Source organism: Canis lupus, chromosome 5, assembly GCF_003254725.2.
Source record: "Canis lupus dingo isolate Sandy chromosome 5, ASM325472v2, whole genome shotgun sequence".
In the NCBI taxonomy this organism is placed as follows: Eukaryota; Metazoa; Chordata; class Mammalia; order Carnivora; family Canidae; genus Canis; species Canis lupus.
Window position 1 is genome coordinate 76862879 of NC_064247.1, and position 26268 is coordinate 76889146.

Genomic DNA, 26268 nt, shown 5'->3' on the forward strand with positions numbered 1-26268 from the left:
ATGGCACCCCTGCCTCCCCAGCAAGGCAGGGGTGGGTCGTGCTCGCCTGCATGGTCGGGCAGTGATGTCTGATCTCTGCCTCTTCCTAGACCTCCCTTCACCTCCCAATGCCACTTTGGTGGAGCCGGACAATTTCCTGTAGCCTAGACAACAGTGACGAGTCAGCAACAGGCTCCTGTGCTCTTACTTTTGCCTCTCCCTCATTTACCCTCCTTTGGGCTGCCAGAGGACGTGCCAAGTCACAGGTCTGCACCTGGCAGTGCCACTTATCATCAGGCTCCCATGGCCTTCAGAACAACAGCTGACCCCTCTGCAGGGCACCATCTCCCCGCACCTCCATCCAGATCCCTCCCCCAGCTCCGGAATCCGAGATCCAAACCTGCCTCCTTAACCACCCCCGGGGGTACTCAAAGCCACATGGCACAGAGCCCTTGAGTGGCCCACTCACACACCTGTTCCTCCTTCCACCTCAGCTTGGGAAATGCCAGGATATCCTGAGTTGGCTCAAGCTCCGAATCTAGAAGTTATTCTTTCCCTCATGTCTCTCCTCTTACTCCAACACATGCATCTGCAAACCCTGTCACTTCATCCTTCAAAACAGATAAAAAAAAAAATCCAACTTTCTCCATGTAAGGCCACCTCTTTGGGCTGAGCCTCTTTCCCCTCTTACAGGGTGGCAGCAGTGGCCCCTAACTGGTTTGCATTCACTTGGCCCCTCCTAAATCCCTTCTCTACACAGCAGTCCAGATCTTCTGTCCCTCCTCAGCCCAAAAATGGAAATACTACTAATGACCCCCTGGGATTTAAACATCAGCAAAATCCAATGACGTGACACAAAGTACTTGGCACAGTGGGCCTACGAGGCACTCACCAAGTGATCATCCTTGTCAGCCACTATTCCAGCGAGCCTCAGCTCAGGCACCATGGCTCACCCCCAATACCCTGAGTCCCCCACCACAGAAATCACTGCCTGGTGTCTGCCTCCCCATCAGAGAACCTTAAGATTGGGGGCCACATTCAGGGATCACATTTCTACCTAGGAACCCGCAGGGCTGAACACATGCAGGTATGCTGGGGTATGTGACAACATAACAGGACAAGTCAATGAATTAATGGTTATTGACTTGCTCAAACGATTAGGAGCAAGCCACATTTATAGTCCGTACCCACACACTTTGAAAATCTCCACTGGGTCCTTAGAGAGAAGGATAAATGAAAAAAATGATACAAGAGGAGGAAAGATCCTAAAGGTCTGCGGAGTGCAGATTCTCTCTTCTTGAGAGACTAAACGGTTCCCCAGGGCTTAGGTTCAGTGTTGAATTTAGGGGGAAGAAACCCCCTGCAGGAGAATACCATCCATTGCGGCCCCACAGGTGCTAATTCTGCCCAAAGAAAAACTGACAAAGGGCAAGTCCAGCAGACTCAGATAGAGGCAGAATGGTGAGATCTCCCTCCAGGGGAAGGTCATCAATCACCCTGCATGCGGTACAGGGAACTTCGAGGAAGGGAGTGATCTTGCTGTTTGGCCTGCACCGCCCCCACGTGGAAGGCTGTGCTATTACAGCCGACCTGGCGCTTGGGGGAGGAAGCTCTTGCTGCCCAGTCTATGCAGTCTCAGACCCCAGAATGGCCTTCCCCTTGTCAGTCTCATTACCCTGACAAGCAAAAATTCCAGGCAGGGGCGTCTGCAAGGGTCTCCTTGCAGCCACCATCCATTGCTTATACTTTTACAACTTGTACTTACTGACCTCCAACACCTTCTAATCCCTCCCCAACAGAACTGGGTAGACTGGGTTTGCTCAGTTTCCCTGAGTCTTCACTGCCATTTCCTGCACTCAGGAAAGATCTAGACCATTTGTTTTCTACAAACACCTTTGGCTGGCACAAACCACTTACCTGGCTGGCGTGAAGACGCTGATGCTGCTACTGAAGCTTGAGTCACAAGAACCATCGGGGCCTCCTAGAGACAGTGAGAGGAACGAGGTGTCATGCTAAAGGGCTGCTGGGGTCTTCTGAATGAACACGATCCCAGATATAAGGGCACAGACTCTCTAGGTTCCCCGCACCTTGACTCTGGCTCTTGAAAAAAGACTGTAGCTCAGGAGCCCTGAGGACACAATGCCAATCATTCCCCAGAGCTTTCTGCATAGTATTCATGCTTGTATGTTTTTAGGCACGGTGATCTCAAAAGGAGGACACCAGTGCTAACACGTCTGGGAAATCTCAGAAAGGACTGCTGGCCCGAGGGCAGTGGATATTAAAAACGACTCCTGGGATAGTCTACATCATTAGCCATCAGGGAAATGTAAGTCAAAGCTGCAAGGAGGTACCATTTCACACCCACTAGGATGGCTGAAACAAACATAATAAGTGGTGTGAGAATGTGGAGAAATGAAAACCCTCGGATCCTGCTGGTGGGAATGTAAAATTGTGTGGTTGCTCTGGCAAACAGCCTGGCAATTCCTTAAGGGCTCAATGCAGTTGCCCTACGACTCAGCAGTTCCACTCCCAGATATATACCCCAGAAAAAGGACACTTCTGTCCATGCCGGAACCAAGCACCATGTTCACAGCAATCTGAATGTCTATCAACAGATGAATGGATAAATAAAATGTATTAGAGTCACACAATGGACTACTGTAGAGCAACAGAAAGGCATGATATACTGGCATGTACTACAACATGGATGAACACTGGAAACATGCCAAGTAAAAGAACCTAGTTCGCAAAAGCCCACATATCATATGATTCTATTTGTATGAAATGTCCAGAACTGGCAGATCTATGGAGACAGAACATAGAAATTGCTGAGAGCTAGGGGGTATTAGGCTGTGATCTCCATTCTCTTAAGTTAAAAAAACAAAAAACGTTATATTCTTAATAATTTTAGATTTATGAAAAGTTGCAAGAATAGTACAGAATTCTGTTTACCCTTTACCCCACTGCTTTTTTTTTTTTTTTTTTTTTTTTAATGAGAAACACAGAGAAAGAGGCAGAGACATAGGCAGAGGGAGAAGCAAGCTCCTTGAAGGGAGCCCAATGCGGGAATCAATCCCAGGATCCCAGGATTGTGACCTGACCCAAAGGCAGATGCTCAACCACTGAGCCACCCAAGTGCTCCTCACACTGTTGCTCCTCATGTTAACAAGATACATTATCAAACCAGTAAAGTAGCAATGATACAAGACTATTAATAACAAAACTACAGACCTAATTAAAATGTTACCGGTTTTTCCACTCACATCTTTTGTTCTAGCATAGAATCTGGGAGCACATACTGCATTAAGTTGTCCTGTCTCCTTAGTCCTCTCAAATCTGTGACCATTCCGCAAGCTTTCCTTATCTTTCATGACCTCAGGATCACTGAAGCCGTCAGTTACTTTGTAGAATATGTTGTCATTTGGGTTGGTCTTGTGTTTTCTCCTGATGAGGTTGAGGTTACATGTTTTTGGAAGAATGCCACCAAAGTGCTATGCTTTCTCCATGGATCATTTTGGGGGTATGTGATGTATGTCTTGTTACGGTTGATGCTAAACTGATCACTGACTGTGGCAGTGTCTGCTGGTTTCTCTCCTGTAAGTTGTCAGTCTCCTTTTTTGTAATCAATAAATAACTTGGGGAAGGTAATTGAGACTAGGCAAATATTCGTTTTTTTTCCTCAAACATTCCCCTGCTGATTTTGGCATCCATTGGTAGATCTATAATGATGATTGCTGTTGAGTTCCTCTAATGCTGATTTTCTGTTTTTCTCTGTCCTGCTATACTTATTAATTGGAATCTTTCTATCAGGAAAAGCTGTCCCTCCCCATCCAACCATGCATCCATCCATCCATCTCATTATGGGCATATATATATATATTTTTTTACTCTGTGAATTAAAAAATTAGAAGTTTTATATATTGTATATAAATATATACAGATGGTACCACCCTTGGCCTCTTAAAAGTTTTAAACTATACAAGTGAAATGTTCTCATTCTGAAAATTTCAAGCAAAACAAAGCATGCCCCATCTCTCCCTAACCTTCAATCTTACTTCACTCTATGTGCAGGCAACTACTTTACTGGTTAGCAAGTATCTCTCCTCATCTTTTGCTTTCTTTTTGTTCTGTAACGTAAATGGAATCAGAGTACATTTTCTGCGATTTTTTTTTTTTTAACACTTTGTACTATGTCCTAAAGCAGTGTTATTCTTGTGGATCATGGTAAAGGGGGCCTTGACTTCCATGTTGAACAGAAAGGCTCCAAGCTGCCTGTCTCCTCTAGCCCCAAAGGCCCTTGAGGGGCTGGGGCCTAGCTTAGTGGGGACAGGCATGGGCTGCACGTGATGGGACAGATCTGGGCCCAAAGGGGAGGAGGACTTGCAGGGAGGCCTGGGTGGGCTGGCCTGGCCTGGTGGCCTGGACTCCATGCCCTTGGCAGCCTCCTCCCTCTTGACTTCTAGAGCCATGCACGTTTGCAGATGAAATGATGTAATGTCAGACATCGGCTTCAAATTAATTTCAACTGTTTCCTACTTTTACTCTTATGTCTCCCCCATGTTTCTTCCTGGGTGAGCACATTTCTCCAGGATCCCGTGTGGGCAGTACTGTTGGGGAAAGGGTCAGGCATTTTATATTTTATTCCATATTGATAAGCTGCTCCTTAGGAAAGTTCTACCAATAATAAATGCACTTCAGGAACGGAGGAGCAGTCAATCCCCACCAAGCCTCACACAGGGATATTATGATCTTTCACATTTTTGCCAAGTTGATGAGTAAAAATGGTATATTGTTTTACTCTGCAACGTTCCCATTCCCAGTCAGCTGTAAATCTGTGGCTTCCCTGTTGGTATTAACTCCCTCCTCAGAGAACTGCATTATCAACAGCACCAACAGCATAGACTCAGAGCCCTTGGGCCTAACTCTAAGCCTGGACTCTCCTCTTTACTAGAGGACCTCTTTACTGTGTGACCATGGGCAGCTGACCTGACTTCACCTCCAGCCCCTCCCTCACCTGTATAATGGGGTCACCAGTGCTTACCGCATAGGCTTGTTATGATGATAGGTGAGCTAACCTTTGTTAGGCATTTAAAATGAAAAACCTTACCTGTATCTCTATTTATTTCTTAAGGACAAATTCTTAAAAGTTTATGGCTTCTGACACGTGCTGCCAAGTGCATCTACCAGACAACATATTTTACTCGTTTACTCTGTGCTTCCCCTGCTAGGAAAGCTTCTTCTCCCTATATCTCTACAAGAGACATGTATAATATGGGGGTGGGGTGGGGGCAGAGTGGAAGCTAATGAGAAGGAAAAGATTCAGTTCAAATGACCTCCATGGCCACAGTCCTCTGTGACCACGTACAGGGCCACATCATTAATCAACTGTGGGTCTGCCCCTGAGCTCCCTACAGGCAGGACCTGGGTCTGATTCACCTGCATCTGCAGGGTCTGTAGGAGCTGCTGATATATCCAGTCCCATCAAAGTCTTACAAACGGATGGATTCCCTTACATGTCCACCAACAATGGTTGCAAACCCTCTGCTAGAAACTCTATTTACAGCTCTGCCCCTCACCTGCCACATGAACTTCTATCCCTAACCCTCTATAGTCCCTAATTTAGGACCTACCAGGGGCTCATTACCCTCTGGGAAATACTGGTGGTGGGATCCCTGGGTGGCGCAGCGGTTTGGCGCCTGCCTTTGGCCCAGGGAGTGATCCTGGAGACCCGGGATCGAATCCCACATCGGGCTCCCGGTGCATGGAGCCTGCTTCTCCCTCTGCCTGTGTCTCTGCGCCTCTCTCTCTCTCTGTGACTATCATAAATAAATAAAAATAAAAAAAAGAAAAAAAAAAAGAAATACTGGTGGTAAAAAACAAGGATACAAAAGCCCTGCCCTGAGAACTTTGCTAAGTGAATGGATATGTGATACACATGTATTAAAACAGTTTGACATGAAAGCACCTGTTGCTGAGAGTGTCTGGCCTTTGCCACATACTAAGAGCTTTATAAGCAAAAATCTTATTTAAAGCTCACCATCACACTATAAGTCTGATATTACTGTTATACTTGTTTAGCAAATAAAGAACCTGAGGCTTAAAAAGGCGAAGTGGCTTGTCCAAAGGCAACAAAAAGGAAGTCCTGTCACAGAGCCAGGACTCACCAGCAGGCCCTTCTGATCCCAGAATCTGGGCTAGGACACCTGAGACAATCCCGCAGCATCATGGAGAGGAAAGGGAGAGCTGTGGAAACTCAGAGAAAGGACAATGCATTATGTACCCCTGAAGTCACAGGGCCCAGGTTCAGCCAGAGCAAGCAGAGAGGGACTGGGAAACAGTGTGACTCAACGCAGGCCCCGTGCTCAGATGTGAGGCTCATGCACAGAAGGCTTGGCTGACAGCCTCATCATAGGTCTTGCCCTTCCACACCTTCCACAGACGGAACGAGGCAGGAGGTTTCTGCCCTTAGCCAGGTGACCGGGGCTGGAACAAAATAGTAATAGGAAAAAGAGGCAAAGGCTGGGATGAACCTATCAGCTAGACCAGCTGAATCATTGCTGTCTCCTGGCTTGCTGGGACCTTTTCCTGGCACTTTGATAAAATGGCAGTTATGAGCCAAGCAGGTCTGGAGTGGATATGGAGCCCCCAGATTAGCTGTGATCATCTCCAGGAACTACCATAAACTAAGCTTTGCATCTGCTGAAATGCTGTTTATGAGGCAGTAAAATCCAGGGCCAAGCTGCCTGAATGTATCCTGGTCTTACTGAGAGTATCCTAAGCAGAGAGCTGTTTCAAGAGTGCTTAGGAAAACTATCTAAGAGAATAAAATAAGCTGCCTTGGCTGACAATGGCACCCTGGCAGGTGAGGATACTACTGCTGACCCACCAATGCCCCAGGTGGCAGGTTTTTAGCAGCTGCCACAACCTGCGGAATACAGGGGTTCCTCCCCAGAGGGCCTGACTTGTTGTCACGTAAGCAGAAAAGGTGGGTTAAGGGCTGCTGGGTTCCACTTTGGGGGAAGAGGCAACAACATTATTTAAAAAATTGAGACACATTTCACATACATGAAGTTTCATAACATAAAGTTCACCATTTTAAAGCATACAACTGGGTGATTTTTGGTAAATCCACAAAGTTATTTAAGTGTCACCACTATTTCATTCTAGAACACTTCCACCACTCCCTAAAGAAACCAGTTATCCAGTTCCCTCTTTCCCTCCAGCTTGGCAACCATTATTCTACTTTCTGACTCAATCCATTAAGAGGCACTGACTTTTAGAGTCAGTATAAAATATTCAAAACTTCTGTAAGTTGCAACTTGTCAAGCCAAAAACAAAACAAAAACCAAAAGAAGCCTTCACACAAACAAAGCAGGATGTGGAATTATGTAAACCATATGATTTCATATGGTTTCCATATATAGTGGAAAAGAATATATGAATATGGAAAACATGTTGTTACATGTTACGTGTACATAATGGAAAAAATATTCTGAGATCACACTAATTGCCTCTTGGTGGGGACAGTCTTGCTTTTTTATATTTTTCTCTACTGTCTAAATTTTCTAAAATGAGAATCAAAAAATGAAAAGATAATAAAATACTCATACATCAGTGAAAATTTACAAAACATGTCTATCCCTGTGATTCTTCTAGGTTCTCCCAGTAAGAAAGCTCTGCCTTGGAGAGCCACACTATCTTTTCCAAGGATTTGCCAAAAAGTTCCCCGCATCTGCATTGGCCGGGAATCGAACCCGGGCCTCCCGCGTGGCAGGCGAGAATTCTACCACTGAACCACCAATGCTGCGCTGGAGTAAAGCCCTGCTTCCAGCTGTTTTGCTCTTACAGCTCACAAAGGCCATGCACAGCTGTAACCCGACACCTGGAACGCTGCAGTGTGGAATGCTGCCGGTTCAGCCAGCTGAGAGCACAGGAGGCCCAGGGGGCTCACATGCCCGCACACTGCTCACATGTGCAAGAGACGTCTGGGAAGGGCAATGGGAGAAAAATGCTTGAGAAACTCTTTTGGCTCCTGGACTTACAGGTTCCAGACTGAGTCCATTAGCCTTAAAAATACTGAGTAAGCTCTGCATCAGTTTACTCTCTGGCTGACTCCACAAGGAGAACATTACCCGCAAGCTGATCAGAGCCCTCTTAGTGAGGATAGGCCCCCTGCCCCGCAAAGTCAGAGTTCTAGATAATGTTGATAGAGTCAAATTTCAGACTTTAATGGACATAGGAGTGGCTTCCTTCATGTGATGGACAAATAAGACAGTAACGTTGGGAGAGGACGCAGAGCCATTTCATTTTGCAAAGACACCAACGTTGGTAGAACCCCAGGGCTGAATAAGCTGCATTTGTGGCTTTCTTAGCCTTCTGCCTGGGAGCAGCCAGCAGAGCAGAGGCAGGTGGCTTCTGGGTGGCTGGATGGCAATGGCCAAGACTCACATGAGCCCGGCAACCTGCACTCCTGCCAGACTCTGAACCTTCCCACATTGAAAACAACACAGCTGGACACAGAAAAGATTTTAAAAAGGCTTAATGCTTTTTGAGGCAGTAAGAGTTGAGAGCATGGGTTTTGGAGGCAGACTGCCAGGGCTCACATCCTGGTTCTGTTACCCTGTGGCGGCCAGACCCTGGTCCTGTTACCTGTCTTCCCTGTGTCCATCTGGGCAATAAGGAAGAACAGCAACTTCTACCTTACTGGATTGTTTCCAGAATTAAATCAAGTCGCATATGGGAATCAGCTCTGGTTGGTTAGGCGAGGCCCCAAGTCAAGTCACCCAGGGAGGCTAGGGGCAGGAGGCGGAGCCTACTCACCAGTGGCTGTCCCTTCCTGCTTGGCCACGGAGTCATCGGGATTGGGCTCTGCCTGCCTCTGTACCACTGGCTTCAGCTCGTCAGGCTCATCATCCTCAGGGGTAACCAGCTTCATCAGGCTTTGGTTACACACGTTGGCCACCTCCTTGATGCCTGAGTCCGCTGATGTAAGGAGTAGCCCCACCCAGGGGGTGTTCCCTCAACCTGAGGTCACTGGCATTGGCCAGGGACCTGGTCCTCCCTCGAGGTGGATCAGTGGGCAGTCTGTACCGAGTCCCCGTGAAATGCTCCTGTCTTCTTGTAGGACCCTTCCTGGTGGGCTTCCTACCAACAGGATATCCCCCACCCAAGACAGGGCAGTATGAGCTCAGGGGCTTGAACTGTGGGAACTGGGAGAGCTGCTCCAGTTCCCATACGTAACCAGGGTGAGGTTTAGGGCCAGTGGCAGGAGTGCCGTGGCCCCGGCACTGCCCTGGTGCTCCCAGTCCGTGCCCTGCTGTGCTGCTTGCTCCCTAGGTGCCAGGGGCTATCTGGAGGCGATGGATCCTAAAGGAACCCCCATCCCCCACGCCAGGATCCTCAGCTTCATAGTCTCCTTTGGGGCTACTCTGGTTTCCTCTCTCAGGGTGAAGGATACTTTTCTTGCGGTCATCGTAGGCCAGGCAGGGCAAGACAGCGGTCAGGATTCCAGATGAGTAGGGCAACATCACTCGGCCAGCCAGCTGGATGAACTCTCGCATCCAGCACATGGCTGTCAGCTGGATCAGGTCATCTGGAAGAGGAATTGGGTTCCAGGAGGGTTCCCATGAGCAGCCCGAGTGCTCCCTCCCAGTGACCATGCCTGGAGGATGGGACGGGAGGGGACCTGAGAGCTTGCCTTGCTTCTAGCCTCACTGATACTCTCTTGCCTTCCAAAGGTACACACAGGTACCAGGATGGGAGGGAACAACAATCTCGTAGCCAATGTAAGAGTAGCCTTGATTCTCTACCTTCCACACTCAGAAAAGGGCTCCACAGCTCCTTTCGTCAAAGGGTGAGTTCACTTCCCCACTGCTTGAATCTGGACTGGCCTTCCTACTATTGCCACCAGAAGATGTTGGAAGCGAAGGTGTGGCTGGTTTAAACCTAGGCCTCCAGAGGCCTTGCTCACCTCTACCATATGTCTTGAGACATATATATGTATCTGGGTTAGCAGGCTAGATGATGAGACATATGGACCAACTGTCCCGGCTCCCCAGGTGACAGCCAGTTAACTGCCAGACATCAGTGAGGCCACCCCAGACCACGCAGCCTCAGACGACCCTTCAGATGACTATAGGTGCATAATCAAGAGCAGTCAAGCCTAGCTCAAGTGAACAGAACCACTCAGCTGACCTATGGACTCATGACTAACAATAAGTGGCTGCTATATTAGGTAATCACATTTTTTGGTGGTTTGATGCTCAATGGAAGGTCACAGCTTCAGAGTCCCAACCTCCAAGCATTTCAATTTATAGTGAAATGCCAAGCTTCCCAGCAAGAGGGTCTCTGGATCTTATTCCAGGGTCAGAACAAGCAAAGGGCCTCCACATTGATGGAGGACCCTAATCTCTTTCTCACAAGGACCCAGCACCCCACCACCCCGGGTCCAGTGTTGTGCTGGTTTATACTCCTACCAGAGCTCTCTCTGCTTCTGAGGAGGTGGCAGTGGCCCTGCAGCCTTCACACTCACCTGTGGTCTGGCAGTGGATCACCAGGATGTTGGCCATTTCAGCAAACTTAACACTGGAGGGGTTCTTCTTGATTTCTTTCAAGAATTCCCCAAGGACTACCTCACACCTACCAAGGAGAGAAGGAAAATAGCACATGCCAGCCAGGGCTGGAGGAGCCTCTGCTGGTGCCCGCTTCCGCTCTGCGTAGGCTACCGAGAGGGGGACTACACCTCATAGTTGCCAGATGACTATCTTCCCGGAGGCTGGGGGCTGATGAACTCTTTTGCTCCTCGAGGCAGGAAGCACATGAGCCAGGAGGCAGAGAGGGAACTTATTCTCCTGCGGGTCTGGAGGTACCCCCGTCTGTCGGGTGTGGGGGTATATGTGCACACAGAGTGGCTGCCCGCCCCCTCCCTCCACTCACATTTTCCGAATCTCTTTGCCGTTGTCGCCCAGGATCTGGAAGAGTCCATCCAGGATCTCCGGCAAATAATCCAGCAGGTTAATGTCTGGCACGGACTCCAGAACCAGGATCTGAGCCAGGGTAGGAAACAAGGAGGGAAAATTAGACCAGCCTGTGAACCTTCGTCTCCTCCTCCGGTGCTCTGGGACTGGGCAGGGCGAAGGCAGCCCCGCTGAGGTAGTGGTGCACGGCACCACAGGTGCCCCCTGGCGGAGAGGGCTCTTGCTAAGTGTGCAGGAGAATGGTGACTTAGCTCCAAGAAAATTCTGATGCCACAGGGAAAAGGGAAGGCCCGGGAAAGGACAGCACCACTGGCTTCAAAGAGAAATGGAGGTGTTTCCTGGGGCAAGGAAAGAACTGTATCCTCCTTGAAGCAAACATGACAGGCTCTGGGGCAGGCTGGAATAAACATGTTTCGGACTACTTGAGGTTGTTGGCTATCAGAGGGATAATAACGAGGCTTCTCTCAGCCGCAAGAACTGCCCAGGGTGTGCCAGAGGGCGGATTTTACTAAACTAGAGGCTCATTACGGCTGGAGAAACTGTCGTGGGGCTGGCCCTTACCCAGGAGATGATGAACTGCCGGGCGTACTGGTTGTTGGAATAAATCCTCTCCCGCAACAAAGGGATGAAGCCCACCAGATCAAACTTGTTGCTCTCTGTCACAATGTCCTGTGGATCAAAGGCATTTGAGCGGCTGAGAGTCAGAAGCCAAGGGCAGGCTGACCTGACTGACCCCAGGGCTAAAGCTCTAGGGGGTCAGGTGGTCACAGAACAAAATGGCAGAGCCCATGCTAGGTAGCAGAGGTCCTGGAGGAACCACCCTCTCACAGACCAAAGGACAAGCAAAAATGCTGGAGTGAAAACAGGAATCAAAGTCAAGAGGACTGATCATCTGGATCAAATGCCCCAGGGAGCTCAGCATAAGCACCCCCAGTCATGGGGTGGAGGGGATGATGGTAGGTGGTGGGCAGTCTCCTTTGCCCTGAGTGGGGCTAGCACAAAGAGATGTTTAGGGTGACAGAATGTCTCTGTATTTTGATTGTGTTGGTGACATAGCTCTGTACACTTGTCATAGAACCGTATACCAGGGATGCCTGGGTGGCTAAGTTGGGTAAGCGACTGCCTTTGCTCAGGTCATGATCCTGAGGTCCTGGGATTGGGCCCTACATTCAGTCCCCTGCTCAGTGAGGAATCTGCTTCTCCCACTGAACCTCCCTCTGCTTGTGCTCTCTCGTTCACTCTCAAAAAAAAAGAACTGTACACCAAAGTGAATTTTACTATATGTAAATGAAAACATTTTTAACAATTAGGAAGAGCAGCCCCAGGGATACAGTTTATAAGCTATACAGACAGATGGAAGAAACACATTCCAAAACAAAAGCAAAGACCAAATACTACCTTTAAAAGGCGGTCTAGGAGCTCAGATCCACTTTTTACATTAGGGTCTGGGTCCGCCGCCAGCTATGAGAGATACAGAAACAGACGGTTACAGTCAATATATAGGACAAGGAATCTACAAAAAATCCATAGCCCAGGTCCCTGGCACAGTCGGGAATATAAATAGACATCTCTTTTAGGAAATAAACTGAAGCAAGGGAGGGGAGGTAGGGACAGGCAAAATGGAACCTGGCTAAGGAACCGAAATGCAGTAGACTTCTCATTCTGTTCTGGGACCTGCTGCCTCCAGGTCAGGTGCTTGTTCTCACAAGCCTTCCTCAAGGGTTTCCAATCCTAAAATGCTAGGTCCTCTCTCCACACCTGGAGGTGGGGCCGAGGCAGCTATGAGGCTGGTGCCCTGGAAATGACTGTGGTGGGCAGCAGAGCTTCCAGGCTATTCTGTGCCTCGGCGTGTACTTTGTGGGGCTGATCGAGGTGCTAAGGAGGGTGTGGTAGGGGCTCTGCAGCCTTTGTAAGTGCAGCTTTTTCTAGAGCTTACAGGCTGGTGCTCCCCTCACAGGGGAAATACAGTCTGTACTATGGATTCACCATCCTCACCTTCTATAAGAGGAGTTAAGGCTTTTCAAGCTGTTTTTCCCCTCCACTCTGTGGTGAACTGATGCTTTCATCAAATGCGATAAAAATCAATAGAGAAATAGAAAAACCCCGTCAAAAGTCAATACAAGGCCATGAAAGAAAATGGCAATGAGACTGAACAGACCAGTGTATGTATCTGTGATGCCTACATCTAGGAGACAGGGTGTGGGGACCCGGGGGCCCTGCCGCAGAAGGGGTGGTCACCTTGCTGAGCCCGTCGAAGAGCACGTTGAAATGAGGCAGCACGGCGCCACGGGCCACCTTGACGATGTTGTAGAGTGCCTCGCATGCGTAGTAGCGCAGCCTGCTGTCTGCATCATTGAAGCAGGTCAGCACCGGCTCAATGAGCTCCTTTAGGTACAGCCCTGAGTCCTGCAAGGGGGCAGGAGGAGACACAGCTCACTGTGGGCCAGGTCCCCGGCCCCTGGAGACATCCCGGCTCCCCTGCGTGGGGCTGGCCCTGAGCCAGGTAGGCTCCTGGGCCAGGGCCAGGTGCCATGCCACGGGATGAGACTTGCAGTGCCGCAAAGCCAGCCTTGCTGGTCTTAGGCGTGGTGAGAGTGGGAGGAAAGCAGCAGTCTACGGCTGCCTGCTGGGTCTGGGCGGTGAGAGAAGGCCACTGCTGCAGTGTCTGTCCCTTCGGGAGAAAGGCCCACCTTGCCCAGTGCAATAGAGCAGGCGGCCAGGCCGATGAGGCCCCCCTTCCGGCTGTGGGGGTGCTGGGACAGGGCGAACTCCTGAGACAGGGTCTGGATCACATGCTTGATTTGCACGGTGTTGTTCTGGGCCACGAACTCCCGGACCAGCCTGGAGAGAGAGGAGAGAGGGGCTGCAGGCCAGTGGAGTCAAGCTTACCCCCCCCCCATGCTGGCTGCTGGCTCCAGGGTCAGGGGTGTGGCAGGGAGATGACCTATTCAGAAAGAGGAATCAGGAGTCCTGCATCTCAGGGTGGGCCTCTCCCAGGTCTGCCGTCAACTGGAAGGTGCGGGCTGGGTCTCGGTTCGTTTCCCTATTCTGGGTCACGGTTTCCCTTGTGCATGACATAATGTGGAACAGCAGGGCTGCCTCACTTCTGGGAATCAGAGAGAATGCAAGGGAATGTCTTGTTGGGAACCAAAAACTGCAATGTGACCAGCTGGTCAACCACCTTTAGTTGACACTGGCTAACCCCCCCATTCCCACACCTGAGAGGTTCTCTGAGTCTGTGTCGTCATTTCCAGGGATGGCACTGAATCAGTGGGCAATATTCACATACACACAAGTAACTGTCATCATATGGTGCAAGTGATACCAGAGAGGCCAGAAAAATGTCATGCGCTGATCTCCTTGGGCTGAATGGGAGATGCCATTTGGGTCAGGTCTGGAAAACACCCACAGGCACTTTCCAGGTAGAGGGCAAGGCATCTCAGGCACAGGAAAGAGATGTGGTGTAATCAGAGAAGGACAAGGAGTTCGGCCTGTGGAAGGAGCAGCTAGACAGTTCAAGGAAGACAACCTAGTAACAGTTTTCCAGCAACAGGATGACATGCTTAGATCTATGTTTTTATTAGGTATCTCTGGTAGCAGCCCGGAGAGGCTGCACTGCATGGGCTGGCTTGACAGGAGATGGAAAAATCCCCATGGAACATCACTGGCTCTGGCCATTCTAGCCATGTCAGATTAGGGAGAATGGATCTCGCAGCATGGGTGACAGGGAAGCGTCTTATGGTTTTTGAAGAACATGGTGGAAGAGCATCTTGGGAAGCTGTGAGACGGATGGAACCCGTCCCATCATCCGAGGGTGAGGGACTGCTACCAGCGTAGCAGCCAAGGGGCTGTCTACAGAATACAGACTCCTCAAAGCAGCTGCCTGGACTCACTGTCTAATTGGTTTGTGTCCATCGTGGCAGGACCACTGCCCGCATGGGTCTCAAGTTGTTTCGAAAAATTTTAAGGACAGTTAAGTCCAATGGGTATCAATTAGTCTACGTGGTTCCAGCTCCATGTCAGGAACCTGCCAGTAATTAGAGCTGTTCAAAAACACACGTGCTGCCCTATGAGGCAAGAAGCCCTCCTACAAAACAGCTGCTCAGTGAGGGGTTGACACCATTAGAGGGGGATTTAAGGCAGCAAGTCATTCGGCACCTATTCTGTGCCAAACACCATGAGCGCAGGTGGGACCAAAACAGGCCTGGTTCCCCTGCTGGCGGATGTGGGAGCAGGGATGGCTGTTTCAGAAAGGTGCTGCACGAATGGCCTGCGAGGTCTCTCTCTGATCTTTACAAGGTGAAATTCCACCAAACCGGCCCCAGGGGGCTAGGAGCTATGAGCGGACCAACCGAGGTGCACGTTCAATGCCAGTTCCATAGGCCAAATCCCTCCCCCTCCTCCTCCCGGAGCAGGCCCAGCAAGGACGGTTCTCTGGACACCTGCCTGGCTTCCCAAACGGGACCGACTAGCCAGGCGAGGCAGGGACCGCCAGAGCTCCTGTGCGACTGTCCAGAGACACGGCCCCTTGAGAAAAGCCCTGCCGCTGCGGCAGGGAGCAGCACAGCATTGGTGGTTCAGTGGTAGAATTCTCGCCTGCCACGCGGGAGGCCCGGGTTCGATTCCCGGCCAATGCACGGCTGCTCTTTTGCCTTTTCCTGGCAGGCTTCCCGTCAGAGATCCTGCTGGAGGAGCCAATCTCCTCACCCTGCCGCCTCCGGCAGCTGGGCCGGGGAGTCTGGCCTCGCCTCCCTGCTCTGGAGGAACCCGGGCTGTGGGGGCCTTCGTGCTCTCTGCCAGCGAGGGGCTCGGCCCAGGCCGGGGTCTGGCAGGGAGCTGGGGTGAAACCTGAGAACCGCAGGAACGGGACCCACGCTCCCCACGCTCCGAGGCTCCGAGCGCTGTTACCGAGGAGGGGCTTGAGCAACTCTCGTTTCTATTTCTATCCTGAGGTCCGAGGCAAAGCAATCTCTCTCTCTCTCTCTCTCTCTCTCTCTCTCTCTCTCTCACACACACACACACACCCACACGTACCCACACGCACACTCTAAGGGGCTCGAGCAACTCTCATTTCTATCCTGAGGTCTGAGGCAAAGCAATCTCTCTCTCTCTCTCTCTCTCACACACACACACACACACACACACACACAAACACGCACCCACACGCACACCCTAAGGGGCTCGAGCAACTCTTGTTTCTATCCTGAGGTCTGAGGCAAAGCGATCCCCCCCCCCACACACACAGACACACTCCCCCCCCCCCCCCCCAGCTTTCTGCTCTTGCAGCTGTGCTGACGTGGCAGCATCAGAGGCTGGCCTGGCATCCTGAGAATCGCGCACCCACAAGGAGGCTCCGGACAGGGGTTAAAGGGAGGCGCTCACGCAGCCGCTCACAGCTGGAGCATTGGTGGTTCAGTGGTAGAATTCTCGCCTGCCACGCGGGAGGCCCGGGTTCGATTCCCGGCCAATGCAAACAGCAAATATTTTTTTAAGCCCAGCAGACTGGATTTGGGATTTCACACTGCCTAAAGGGTACGTGGGTACAATCTGAGAAGTGAGAATGACTTGTTTCTAGCTTCAGGTTTAAATATCTTGGACAAAAAGTACTCAGTGCCTTGAATTCCACAAACATCTAGAACCCGTGTCTCTGTTCTTGAGGAGTCCAGGATACGGGGATCACCAAAGCCACTGGAGCGGCCGTGCCTCCCGCTCCTGTCCCCACTCCTTGCCCGGCTCCTGCCCGGACAGCCCGCCCAGGGAGCTGGCTGCTGAGAGTATTCCTGAGGAAGCCAGGCTGTGTTTCTGCTCAGGACAAGTTAGAGCAGCACCCAGGGTGGGAATAAGCACCCACAGGGCATCTGTGGCATATCCAGCTGTGCCAGCAGCACAGTCCATCCTGGAACCACGGCCTCACCTGTCTGCTTATTTCAGGTCGCAAATGGTCCCTGAGCACCTGGAAAGGGCACCCTCTCCTCTTTTGGAGCCAGCATAGGGATGCATTCCCCGCCATGAGGGGCTCTCTGCTGCGGTGAACATCAGGGAGGAAGCTAGACAGCACACAGGACTCGCATGCAAAGTGGAGACAAAACGATCTGCTGAGAAGCTTGTGAGGCGAGAAGCGCAGGCAAGAGGGAGCAGGCCTGCCACCTGGTGGGGAGGGATTAGGCATGGTTTCGAGATGGTCAGCATTTGAGACGCACTCTGAAGGATGAGCGTTCGTTCTGGAACTGTTTAGGATCAAGCAGCCCAGACAGAGGGAAGAGCGTGAACAATGGCTCAGAGGAAGGAGAGAGGCATTTGGCTTGGCAAAGAACACAGGTAGAAGAGAGGCGGGTGACAGGGCCGGGGAAGCTGCTTCCAGTCTTGTGCGTGGTAAAGGAATTGGCATTTACTTCTGGTGGTAGTAAGGAGCCACGGAAGCTAAGAGTAATCCTCAGTGATGGGTTGTTATGGGTCTGAATGGTGTTATGGAGCTTGGAAAAACCCAAAGGCTTACAGGGACTGCATAGTAAGAGAGTGTGAGGAACAGGGCTCTCGTGTTGGGGTAACAGCCTGCATGAGCATAAGGATCTCCCGAAGGCAGGGGATGGGCAAGCAGGAGGTTCAGATTTAGCACTACCTGACTCTGCAGGCCCAAGACTACCTTTCTCATTTGCTCAGTACCAGCTGGATGGCCTCCCCACCCTGAATCCTTTCAGGGCTCAACACAGGGCATCCCAGGCCACTGCAAAAATAGTGGCCCGTTTGGGGCACCTGGGTGGCTCAGTCGGTTAAGTGTCTGCCTTTGGCTCAGGTCATGATCCCAGGGTCTTGGGACTGAGCCTTGCACTGGCCTTCCTGCTCAGAGGGGAGTCAGCTTCTCCCACTCCCTCCGTCCCCCCGTCCCCTGCTTGTGCACTCGCACTCTCTCTCTCTTGCTCATTCTTTCTCAAATAAGTAAAATCTTTAAAAAAAAACAGTAACCCATTTGAGTCTGGAGGCCCCAGAACCCTGCACACTTGGGGGTATGTCCAGGAAACCAAGACAATGGTTCCCCTGGAAGGGAAGCCACAAGAACATGCTCTCACCAATGCTATCAGCTTGGAGAACATGGGGCTGGCTCTGCGGGTCAAGCCCTGGGGCCCCCGCAGGAACAGCGGTCTCACAAGCCAAGGCTATACTCTTTACCTGGCACTCAGGGCAACAGTGTACTCCAGCCAGACCCACCTACATCCTGGAAACCCGGACCCTACTCACTCTGTCCCTAGTGCCCTACTCTCTGGGAAAGCTCTGCTTCACATCCTACCCAGCCTTCAAAGCCTGGCTCAGATCCAAGCTGCTATTCTTTTGGACCATCCCAGGAAGGGGTCACTCCTCGTCTAAATTCTGAAGGACTCAGTGACCCTCTCATTCTCTTCCCAGCAACGCACTGGCAAATGTCAGGGCTCATTTTCATGTGTACATTTCTATCTCCGCAGTTCCTTGAATGAAGTCCTTGAGGACAGCCTGGGGCCATGACTGCCTGCGTCTCTCATGCCTGCCCTCTGGGAGTCTGGTGTCATGCTCAGTGTGGGGGACAGCCAGCACAGGCTGGGGACTGGGCTGGGAGGCTGGCGGCACCAAAGGATGGCACAGGTTGCCGGGTGAACACGGCCAGAGCCCCACACTGCCATATGGGTGACACAGGGTAGCCTAGTATTCTAAACCTAACCTGGTGGCCTAACCACTACCGTATCTGGGGGGTCCTAAGCTCTGAGTGTTAGGAGGAGCAAAGGGCACTCCACTGGGATCCCCGAAGGCGCATGGTCAAGGGCCCAGGTCACCAGAGCTGTGGCTGGGGAAAGATGCAGAAGCTATGGTATGTTCTGGAAACCACCTGCCAAGGGGCCAAGGGGTGCTGTACCCCTCTCTAGTACTCCAAAATAGGCCCACCAACCAGACTCGCCTCTCTGCTTCACAGGAGTGTGCACACAAAGATGCACTACAAAGGGAGGCAGAGTGAGTGGAGTTTAAACTCCAGCACTCCTGGTTGCAAGCCTAGTCTCTCTTCAAAAGACCACATTGTTTCCTCTTTCATCCACAGGCTGCAAGCCACAGGCAGGGATCTGAGGCTGCACTAGTTTTGAAGTGAATATCTGGCCCGGAAACTCTCACGATCACAAATCCCTGGGACCCTCCCTGACGTAAAGGTCACAAGTATTACTGTTCTATGTGCCAGAGAAGGGGGTCTGCTTCTGCCTGCTTCCTTCTAAAAGGTGTGGAAAACCGAGGCTGATGAGGTGTCCTCAGAGGCTGCCCGGAACCTCCATTCTCATGGTCGGAGGCAGGAACACCTACTTCCCACAAGGCACAAACTCAACTTGGCAGCTCCAAGCTTGTGACGCGGCCGTCAACAGTGCGAAGCGCCACACCGACTCCCCCCTGACAGAAGGAACCCCAGACAGGGGAGGACATATTTGGAACTGTCATCAGAAGAAACCCGAGGCCACCGTCTCAGCAACGCAAACACAGCCCCTCAGTGGACCCCTTTGGTCTCTGCAACAAGGCAATGACAATCACAGGTCACACAAGGACTGGTGATGGACCCCTTCCCAGGCACACACTCTACACTCTACTTCTGTTACCCCCTTGAATAACAACCTCCTTCTGCACTGATTACCCTCTCATCCTCGAGGTGAAACAGTCTCAGGGAAACCGAATCCCCTTCCCAGGGTCACGGCGGATCTGAACCCATGACACACCTCAAAGCCTGAGCCCTTCCAACTGTACACCAGTTCTTCTTGCCCAACTTCTTAAACCGCATCAGCTGCAAAGTGAACACACCCAGTTATACAGCAAACTTCCCTTGTGGAGAACTGAGGCCCTAAGTGAAATGCAGCTTTCTCCACACATTTTCCCATCCTCTTCAGTGTTCAGACATCCTCGAAGCATTCCCCCACCACACACACGGAGTATGGATGACGTGCAAACTTGAGATGTTTTGAAATGCTCTATAGCCAGGCTTCTACTGTGAAGGCAGGTAATAAGTAACCACTTGCTGAGCTCTTACTAGCTGCTAGGTGATAAATGCTAGATGCTTTACATACATTACCTAATTTAAACTTCAAATTAAACCACTGGGTCAAGTACTATATCACCCATTCTATAGATGGGAGAAACTGAGGCTCAGAGCCATTAAGAAACTCACACGGTCACACAACTTTGAGACAGGTATGGAAATGAAACCTAGGTTTTTCTGACTCCATGGTTTAAAGTCATTTCCACTATGTTGCACTATCCCCCTCCTCAAATATCACAGCTACCACCTGTTGGATGCCTACTGGGCACCAAGCACTTTATATTTCTAATTTTATTGAATCTGAACGCCTTTTCATCTGGTGATATCCAAATGTCCTAGTCAGCAGGTGGCAGGGGTTTTAGCCACTGCACTCATGTTCCTATGTCTTCAGAGGAGATGTCCTTGGTTATAAGGTGGGGCTATTAATTTCAGTGACCTTACACTGTTTTTAGAGAATAAAATAAGGCATATAATCTGCTCTGTGTTGCACATGCTCACATAGCGGTACCAGTGCAAACTCAGAATCAGAGAGACAAACTGTGATCTCACACACCACTCAAGATCACATTCATTCAGTAAAAGTTGACCAAGAACCTGTCATACCCCTGGCTCCAACAGAGGAGAGGAAGAGAAATCCAAAGTTGTGTTTATTCTTGTGTTGTAAAGCTTTCAGTATAGCCTTGGGGCTGCTGCCTTTTCTTGTCCTGGTTGAGTCCACTTATCCCTCAAGGTTTTCTATTTTTTACATCATGTGCCGTGTTCAGGAGGCATATCCAGGTAGCAACTGCCCAGGGATAATCTGGGGATATATCTCCATCTGCTCTGCTGTATATTTAAGTAATTTGGTTTCCACTTGCTCACTAGTCTCCACTAAATGAACAGGGAAGTGGAACGTTTGCCTCTGGGTAAGGACCAAAGACCATCTGAAAAGGCCTCCGAGGTAACTGACAAAATACCCTGAGCTTCCACTGGATGGAATCGGTGGGAAGATCATAAAAAGGGGAAATGAGTCTGAAAGAGCAGCTGTTTGAAACTCAGATGACAATAACTGTGACCACTTAACAAGTGATTCCTTCACATTATAATAAAACACTACTCTTATTTTTTTAAAGCGCTGTAATTCACATATCGTAAACTCACTCTTACTGTGTGCAGTTCAGTGGTTTTTCGTGTACTTATTAGCAGTCACTCCCTGTATTCCGCAAACCCTGTCCCCTTAGCCCTAGCCAACCACTACTCTACTTTCTCTCTCTCTGAATTTGCCTATTCTAGATAATGCATAGAAGTGAAATTTTCATATAAATGAAACACATGGCCCTTCGTGACTGGCTCTTTTCACTTAGCCTAATGTTTTCAAGGTGCATTTGTGTTTAAGATGAGGAAACTGAGGCACAGAGGAATGAAACCAGAGTTCACAAACTCACATGCTCGCAGAGGCCAGGCAGGAGACACAAGGGAGGACAGGCTGTTGTGGACGCGCCAATACAGGAAGCAAACTAGGGAGCCCATGTCCTGGCCCACAGGGAAGCTCCTAGGTTGCCCGTACCTGCTATGGGGAACTGTGTGCCCCACAGAGACACACTTTCCATTCCTCAAGAGAAGCCAAAAACCTGAGCTTCACTGTGAAATTCCTCAATTTAAAATACCTTGCAATTCAGGTCAACCCAAACAGGTCTACCAGCAGGACAGAGTCCCTAGCTACTGGTCTGTAACCTCTAGATGGGGCAATTTGTGGAAGGCAGGGCTGGGTGGAGTTCTGACCCATACCTGCCTTAAGGCACTGGTGATACAGTGTCTCCTCGCAGCAGTGGTAGGCTCCAGAGCCAGGTCAAATTCAACAGTTACCCTTTATCTGCTCATAGTGCCAGGGATCCTCAGTTCCTCCCTGGTAGGCAAAGGATGCATTATCCCCCAGCCCCCACCCCCTCTTGGTCTTTGGTATTCTCAGGGGCATGGCCTGGGCACCTACTTACATTTGCTGGCTTTTGGAACTCAAAGTTCAGGAACACTAGAGACTGGGCACTGGGCCCATCTTTGCTTACCATGAAGGGCGCTGCCTCTCTCAGCCTGCAGTCAGGGGGCCCTGCCACCAGAGCATGGGGCATGGCACCCCTGGCAGAGTGAGCATCCATTGCAGTTATCCTAGTGCCTCCTGGCATTTCTCCCTAACACTACACTCTCCTGGAGAGCTGAGCCTGGGGTCTTACCAACCTTTGCATCAGGACTGAGCAATGACGATATCCCCTGAAATCGAGAGCCCACTAAACCTGAAACAGCCATCCTAAAATCTTAACCTAAGTGCCTTATCCTTTAGCAAACCGGGCACATCGTGGGGAGGCTATGCAGGAAAAAACTCTCCAGGACTGCACACAGCAGGCTGACACATGTAGTGATCAGATCTTGGGTCACTTGACCCGGCCTGCTCTTGAGATTCTAGAGTTCAAGGTTCTTCAACTGAGCCAAGCATTCATGTCTCTGCATTTTAATGTCTGTGAGGCCTGTCATCAAGAAGAAACACCCTCCTCTTATTATGAATTTTAATCACTTATTGGAAAACCATATGCAGCATGGGCTCTGTCCAACTGAGCAGATGATTCTGGAAAATCAAAAGTGTCAGTTAAAACCACTATGGAAATGCTCGAGTATGAAACATGCTTTATCAAATATATGTGCTCTTCTTGGCAGAGAAAACCATTCATTGTAGTAGAGAAGCTTTTCGAGACAGATGAACCCGGGGTTTCCTATCCAGGTTCTAGCTGTGAAACTCTGGGAAAAGTACCTAACCTCAAGGAGCTTCTGTTTCCTCATCTGTGAAATGCAACTACCTAGCTCATGTTTGCAGCCATGCAAAGTAAAGAGATGAGGGGTGTGCGGTGACCAAACAAAGGCTTCTCTCTATCCTCCTCTCCCCAAATTGGGCAGACAGTGCTTTACATGTAATCACTTAAAAATATATTTTATTTATTTATTCACGAGAGACAGAAAGACAGAGGCAGACATAGGCAGAGGGAGAAGTAGGTTCCATCTGGGGAGCCTGAAGTGGGACTTGATCCCAGGACTCTGGGATCACCAACTGAGCCAAAGGCAGATACTCAACCACTGAGTCACCCAGGTGTCCCTACATGTAATCACTTAAAAAAAAAAAAAAAAGATTACTATTACAGACTGAATTATGTCCCCATCAAATTCATATGTTGAAGCCCTAAACCCCACTATGACTGTATTTGGAGATATGGTCTATAAAGAAGCAATTAAGGTTAAATGAGGACATGATGGTATGGTCCTCATCCAATAGGATTAGTGTCCTCATAAGCAGAGACTCCAGAAAGCTCTTTGGTGAAGCACAGATAAGTAAATCCTTATTCCTAAGCAATTTGTGATACGTATATTTAGGAAAATATCAAATTGGGCACGCCTTATTTCAAACACAGCTGAAGAAGGCTAGAAACAGATTAAGGACCTCACCTAGGGATCTTATCAAAATGCAGATTCTGATCCAGAGGTCTGGGGTGATGCTGGAGAATCTCTTTCTGACAAGCTCCCAGGTGATCCTGATGCTGCTGGTCTATGAGATACACTTTGGGGTAGCAAAATCCTTAGACTGTAATGTTACTTCCCCACCAAAAATGTACGGTCATTCACTCATTAAGACACCAACTGTCAGATGCTGTGCCAAGTGCTGAAGATAAATAAAATAGGGTCTCCACTCTAAAGGAATCCATACTCTAGTTAAGACCCTAGGAGGTTTCTCTGAATTCCACAAATCAAGGGCAATGTTGAATGCAAACAGAACCCCATTAAAGACAGAACCCTTACAGTCTGCAGAGTGAGAGCATTTATATGCGCTGGAGGCAACAGTAATGCTGAAATAAATACCTCTATTCACGGACTCAACAGATGATTCAAGCTATGATGAAAATCAGACATTCCCAAGAAGCAGACTGGGTGATGGCCAAACTCGGGTAGCAATGTAGCTTCAAAGCCAATAAAACCCATGGACATGGAGCCACGTCTATACATCAGCTCTGAGTCTCCTCCTTAGTGCATTGATACCCGACTTTAAGACTTGCTAGCATTAGTAAAAGCCAGGGCATAAATAAGTAGCAGTATGGAAACAAAGCAGTCAAGAAAGTGGTGCCTGATGAGAGAAGAAGCTAGGTGGTTTTGGACATACTGAATGTTAGCGCTGAATGGGAAGGTCCTCTTAACACAGCCTAAACCCTTTACATGAGGAACAAGGGAAAATCCAAAGCAGTTAAGACGGTGCTTCTCACCTGGGGTGATTTTGGACTCCCAGGAGACATTTGGAGACACTGTCTGGAGACATTTGGAATACTTCTGGTGGCTACTGGATAGAGATCAGGGATGCTGCTAAAAATCCTACAATGCATAGGACAGCACACCACAACCAAGACTTCTCTGTCCCAAAATGTCTATCATGCTGAGGTTAAGAGGTCCCCAGCGAAGCAATCTTCCCAAGGTCAAAGAATGGGCTTCACTGCATGGATTAGACTGGAGCTGTCCAATGTTCTGCAGTGATGGAAATGTTCTAAGACCTGTACTGCCCATTATGGTAGTCAACAGCCACATGTGGTAACTGGACATCCGAAATATGGGTAGTCTAAGTAACTAGATTTCTTTTATTTTATCTTTAATAATGTATGTATAAATAGCTATGCATGGCCAGTGGCTACCCTACTGGAGAGGGCAGGACTACAGTCCATGTGTCCTGACTCCCAGCCTGGCATTCTTCCAAGTTTCACAGCCTGATTCTTTCTGCTCTTCTCAAGTCATCCAGCCACCTGACTTTATCACAAAGATCTGACTGGAAAAAAAAAATACAAATATAAAATATTAGAAAATCTTAATGAAACATTCCTAGCTGAACATCTTGGGAAATAGAGCAAAATGTCAGGTCATGGTTACACATACGTGTTATAAGACTGTAGAAGTAATAAAGGTCAAGTTATTCCTACTTCCACCTGCAGGGAAGGGTGATACGGCAGAGATAAAATAAACAGCCCTCTAAGTCTTGAGATTTGGGACCTGATTTCTCCCCTTGGTCACCCAATAGTCTCACTTGTCAGAAGCTTGGGTAAGAAATGAGGCAGGTCAACATCATTAGCAGATTCTCATGCTTCCCACTTCCCTCTCATCACAGAGGCCCCTCTCTGATTTGCTGGTTTTGGTGGAGTCCACAAGACGCGCCGTGTGCCAGGCACCGTGCTGAGCACTACACTGCACATTCGCTTTGTCGCTTTAATTGCACGGCAGTCCTTTGGGGGCACCAGGCGGTTAGAGAACTCGGCCCAAGTCATACAGCCCATCAGAAGCAAAGCTGGGACTCCTGATCCCCTGCACGGCGCTGCAGGGGCCCCGCATCACCAGGGCGGGGTCCTGGCTCCGCTCCCCACGCCCAAACCTGGGGGCCCGCGGCTCTTACTTCTCAATCTCCAGCGCTGCCACCTTCCGCTTTTCGTAGAGCTTGTCATTGAGGGCGCGCACGATGTTGGGCGTGAGCGGCGCGAAGTCCTTCTCCGGGTTCATGGTGGCAGCTCCAGGCGCTCCCCGGAGCCCCGCGACTCCTCAGCCCGCGGCTGCCCGGGCGGCGCCGGGGCCGGGGGAGTCAGCGGCTCCGCGCTGCCTCGGGCGCCGGCTCATGGACCACGCAGCCTTGGACCTGCCGGCCTTGCTCCGCCGCCGCGCGCCGCCTCGGAACCCGGCCTGGACCCCGCCCCCGGACACCTGCTCCCCGCAGCCAACGGCTCACGCGACCCGCTCCCGCCAGGCACCGGCAGTGCTCAAGGGGCAGCGGCCATGTTACTCAGATCATGTGACTCTGCGGCCGCTTCCGCCTTCCGCCCCAGGCCCCGCCCCCTGCCCGCCACGCCCCCGCACGCAGGCTGCAGGTGGGTTTCCCCGCCCCCACAGGCGCCCCTTCTCCTCCCGCCTGCTGGTGGTGGTCCGAGATCTTTTTTGTGTGTGTGCGTTTTTAAAAAAGATTTATTTATTTATTCATGAGAGACAGAGAGGGAGAGAGGCAGAGACACGGGCAGAGGGGGAAGCAGGCTCCATGCAGGGAGCCCGACGCGGGACTCGATCCCGGGTCTCCCTTATCACACCCTGGGCTGAAGGTTTCGCTAAACCGCTGAGCCACCCGGGCTGCCCTTATATATATATATATATTTTTTTTTTTTTTTTTACTGGAATTTGATTTGCCAACATAGAGCATAACACCCAGTGCTCATCCCGTCAAGTGCCCCCCTCAGTGCCCGT

At 50.2% G+C, this 26268-nt stretch overlaps 1 protein-coding gene and 3 non-coding genes across 4 annotated transcripts in view; 2 read left to right on the forward strand and 2 right to left on the reverse strand.

Annotated features, from left to right (window-relative positions):
* The window catches only part of VAC14 (VAC14 component of PIKFYVE complex), a 100531-nt gene extending 74722 nt beyond the window's left edge, over window positions 1–25809 (reverse strand). Inside the window, exons 1-10 of the mRNA XM_025426788.3 lie at window positions 25436–25809; window positions 13646–13796; window positions 13194–13361; window positions 12354–12416; window positions 11517–11624; window positions 10915–11024; window positions 10511–10617; window positions 9437–9571; window positions 8800–8952; window positions 1897–1960 (exon numbers count right to left, since the gene is read on the reverse strand). Coding sequence (XP_025282573.1) covers window positions 1897–1960; window positions 8800–8952; window positions 9437–9571; window positions 10511–10617; window positions 10915–11024; window positions 11517–11624; window positions 12354–12416; window positions 13194–13361; window positions 13646–13796; window positions 25436–25539 — 1163 coding nt within the window. The 5' untranslated portion in view covers window positions 25540–25809. The remainder of the gene's footprint in view (window positions 1–1896; window positions 1961–8799; window positions 8953–9436; window positions 9572–10510; window positions 10618–10914; window positions 11025–11516; window positions 11625–12353; window positions 12417–13193; window positions 13362–13645; window positions 13797–25435) is intronic.
* Window positions 7713–7783, reverse strand: TRNAG-GCC (transfer RNA glycine (anticodon GCC)). Its single transcript has one exon. It is a non-coding gene; the product is annotated as a tRNA-Gly (tRNA).
* TRNAG-GCC (transfer RNA glycine (anticodon GCC)) lies at window positions 15522–15592 on the forward strand. Its single transcript has one exon. It is a non-coding gene; the product is annotated as a tRNA-Gly (tRNA).
* On the forward strand, window positions 16357–16427 carry TRNAG-GCC (transfer RNA glycine (anticodon GCC)). The gene has a single exon. It is a non-coding gene; the product is annotated as a tRNA-Gly (tRNA).
* Window positions 25810–26268: the final 459 nt, after the last annotated feature.